Source organism: Morus notabilis, unplaced genomic scaffold (genome assembly GCF_000414095.1).
Source record: "Morus notabilis unplaced genomic scaffold, ASM41409v2 Scaffold20, whole genome shotgun sequence".
In the NCBI taxonomy this organism is placed as follows: domain Eukaryota; kingdom Viridiplantae; phylum Streptophyta; class Magnoliopsida; order Rosales; family Moraceae; genus Morus; species Morus notabilis.
The window spans coordinates 152,338-156,249 of NW_010362037.1; the positions used below are offsets into that span (position 1 = coordinate 152,338).

Sequence of the window (3,912 nt, forward strand, 5' to 3'; positions counted from 1 at the left end):
GCGTATTTTAGATGTGGAAAAAAAAAAACAAAAAAAAGAGGTAAAACTGAGATAGATAATGGGGTTTTATGTAAGGCGCTTAATTTAGTGGTGAATTTACATCTATGCTTCCATTGTTGATTCCCTAGACTTCGGATATCTCTATCCAGTTATTTAAAGAACAAAACAAAACAGAGCAGAAAAACAAAACAAAAAATGTTATACAAGTAGTCAGGAAGTGGGCCTCATGCCATGGGACTCACACCGTAGGCGCATCATGAAACCCACTCCCTTGTCTAATCTCTACAGACAGAGGCCCAAAGCAAACAAGATCCCGTTGCTTCAACACGAACGCTTACAGACTCCTTCCATAGACAGGCCCAAAGCAAACAAGATCCAGTTGCTTTGCTTGACATTACAGCTGAAAGTGAAAATTTAACGGTTAGAGACGTCACACAAATGTTAAACAAATTACGTTCAGGTTAAGGATTTTCAAACTACATCATCCCATTGTCAAATATGTTCATTTCAGGTCAAGGCATTTTCCACCCAAATTAGAAAAAAGCAAATTAATTTAAAGTCCGGATTTTTCATTCGAACTTAACTTGCCTATAAAATTGAAAATTTTAGGTGAAAAAAGCAACTGGAAAAAGTGTTCAAGGAACACCTTCCACATGAAGAGTTCCTTTAGCTGACAATAACAGAGAAGATTACCACCTTAAAAGAGGTAAAATAGAGGTTGCATAATACAATCCCTCTCCATCCAATGAGACGCCTCAAAGAAGTTAAGAACCAGGGGTTAAACTATTATTAATCTAAGAATTTGTTAATAACTTGTAAAGAAATCAAGGACCAAATGGTAAAGCAATTACCCAAAACGGAGCAGTAGTCTTTATACGGATATAATGAAAGCCAAAACACAAACAATGTACTGCCACTATGAGAGGAGACCCAATTCTCCACTTACCAGAAAAAAAAATGTCGACGATAGAAGCATTGTACGATTGAAAACGCAGCAGGAAATGAAAGTTATGGTTGAAAAAGTTACAAATAAACATGTAGTTAGTGGTGAAGTGAAATTTTCTATTACTATTTACTAGTTTTCCCTAAAAATCTAAATAATGAATACAAGAAACAAAAGCGATCATGGGTTTGAATTACAACCAACAAAGTTTTTTTTTTTTTTTTTTTTTTTTTTTAGAAATCCATCTACAAAGTTGATAGAAAGGAGAAAGACCCAAAAATAGTCGTTACTCTTGCAGCTATGAGAGTAGCTTTACTCTTGCGGTTATGAGAGTAGCTTTATTTGCACTCCAAGAAACAGAGCTTATTTAGTACAGAGTCTGTAGAAGAGAGAGAAGCTATGTTGTGCCATAATCAAAGTTCCATTTCCATTTTACACGATAAGTGTGCACTTTGTTATACGAGGCGAAATAGCTTTAAGCTTCCAAAATTGTCAAATGAATAGTTGAAGCTGAGAGTGCCTTTTTTTTTTTTTTTTTAAACTGTGTACTCCCTTAAGATCTAAAGACCATAAACACATAATTCATAAAGTAGAAGATAAGAAAAAGCATTCTCTTCCATAACAATTCTTCTTTCTTTTATACGATTATTCAGAGAATAAGGGAGAAAAATGAATATAATTAATAAAACAAAATTAGGATTTAAAAGCTACTCAACAGACACCACAAGTCAACAAGGGATTCAATACTTTAATCAAATTCCCATGTCACGATGATGGTATAGTTTGCGACTAATTAGCGCCACAAAGTTACCATAGTCAGAGAACTCAGGCCTCGACACTTCGCTCAGAACCACCTTTCACTCGCATTGCTACCTCTGCTACCAAAAAAGAAAAAAAAAAAAGTTCAACAGGATTTAAGCTTAAACAGTTCAGAGAAGGAAAATACAAAATAAGAGAAAGTAAGAAAGACAAAAAAGAAAAATAAACAGGAAGAGATTAAGAGATATATGCGTTTTGGTTGTCGAGAAAATCTGGGAAAATAGTGAAAGACACAGAACTTTAATTCTCATTTTATTTGCCCTTTAGGGAGCTTAGGTGAGTGAACAATGCGATCCCAATACTCATACTCTTTCAATTTCCCAGATTTTCGTACAAAAAACCAAGCAAGAAAAGATTGACAAATAGAACAAAGAAGAATTTACCCTGCCGTTTTCAGGGACCTCTGGAACCTTGTACGTCTCTGCGGTTACCTCCCTCAACAACAGCCCCGGAAACAAAGTCTGCAAACGAAACATCAATTGCGAATTACAAGGAATTAGCGGGACAACAAAGCAGAAAATTTCAACGGAAAAAGGAAAAAAAATCCGAAAATTTCACCGGAAAAGATTTATTTTAAAAAATAATTAAAAAACTCGCCGGAAAACTGCCCGGAAGTCCGAACGTGAAAAACAAGTTCTTGATCGACTTACATCCAATTGCTTCTGAACGATCCTGGGACGCTTCTTGGGCCTGCGAGGCGGCCTGTGGCCCAAAAGCTCCATGAAATCCTCCTCGATCTCCTTCTTCTCGAGCGCCACCGAGAAGTTGACTCTCTCCTTCTCCGGCGGAATCCCTCTGACGAGCCTCGGCGACCTTGCGCCGTTGCCGTTGTTCCCCTCAGTCCTCAACGGTGAGGCAACTGCCTTTCTGTCCTCAATTCTCAACCCCTTCGCCGGAGCCTTACACGCCGCTCTCCTCGTCCTCAGATTCCACGGCCTCGCCTCCTCCACCACAACAGCCACCGACGCCGGAGAGGATTTCTCACCGTTCGCCGACGCCGCCACGTCGTCATCATCGTCTTCGTCATCCTCATCGGCGTCACCTACCCCCTCCTCCGCTGCCGCCTCCTTCCGGAAAATCGCGTACTTCATCTTGTCCGCCGCCTTCTTGAGATCGCACATGAGCTTCTCCCTCACCGCCGCGATCCCTTCTTCGCCAGCGTCATCCTTCTCGTCCTCGATTTTCCCCGGCTTCGAGAAAAACCGCTGCCTCTTCCTCCTCTCCCATTCCAGCTCCCGCCGGCGATCGATCGGCGAGCTATCGAATCTCTGAGCGATGGATCGCCGATCGGTTCGTCCGCCGCCGTCGGAATTCACCTTGACGCACCGGAGGTATCTCTGGCTCCCCCACTTCAGGCACGGCAAATCGAAATTGTGGAGAGGCTTCGCCGCCGTTCGCTCCGGAGCCACCGCCATGGACGACTTCACCACCAATCGCTCTCTCTCACCGAGACACACCATTTACCGTCGAGCGACGACTCAGAGCAAAGAGAAGCCACACGACACCACACAGCACCAGATCAGAGCCTCTGTCTATCTCCAGCACAAGATTTGTGATTCTATCGGGAGAAATCGAAGGGAAATTTGTGGAAAATATTAGGTTTTTAGTTTTAGGTTGCTTACGTTTTCTCTCGGAAAATCGCCGGGAAAACAAACGCGAAGTTTTTATTATGAAATCTCGACGGAGCAAAAGAGAGAGGAAATAAGAGGGAGAGAGAGAGTGAGAGAGAGAAGGCGGTTTTAACGTTCGGCTCGTTTTATAGTCACATTTTGGGTTAGGATTCTAGGAGGGTTGCTAAAATGCGCAGTGGGTAATCAGCGCGCCGCGCTTGGGTTTTCCCGGGTGATGCGTCGTTTTTGAGTGACGGTGGTCGCCTTCACCGTTGAATCGCGCGTGTGCATAGTTTGATCTCTTCTTGGTCGTAGATTTAAACCTTAATGTGAGTTTAGTTGCAATAGAGGAATAGTAATAGTAATAGGAACGAGAATAGTATCAGTAATGGAATGAAAAAAAATTAATTTATTTATTTAGTTGTAATTGTATGAATACTATAAAATATAACATAAATATTAATTATTCTTATATTATATATAACATTAATATTTTATATATCAATATAATTAATATAATATAATATATAAAATATAATA

At 40.6% G+C, this 3,912-nt stretch overlaps 1 protein-coding gene across 4 annotated transcripts; it reads right to left on the reverse strand.

Annotated features, from left to right (window-relative positions):
• On the reverse strand, positions 1-3,551 carry LOC21398538. 4 transcript variants are annotated; one of them, XR_002902441.1, is made up of 4 exons: positions 2,413-3,551; positions 2,146-2,223; positions 1,755-1,821; positions 1-400 (listed from the first exon to the last, which is right to left on the reverse strand). XR_002902441.1 is itself a non-coding variant. In XM_024167475.1 (3 exons), the coding sequence occupies exons 1-3, from the start codon at positions 3,220-3,222 to the stop codon at positions 1,813-1,815; spliced, it is 897 nt and encodes a 298-aa protein (XP_024023243.1). In that variant the 5' UTR covers positions 3,223-3,551; the 3' UTR covers positions 1,558-1,812. The 4 variants fall into 4 exon arrangements, 2 of the variants coding, with proteins under 2 accessions (XP_024023243.1, XP_024023244.1); XR_002902442.1 differs by having other exon boundaries at positions 1,755-1,818; positions 2,413-3,550; XM_024167475.1 differs by lacking the exon at positions 1-400 and having other exon boundaries at positions 1,558-1,821.
• Positions 3,552-3,912: the final 361 nt, after the last annotated feature.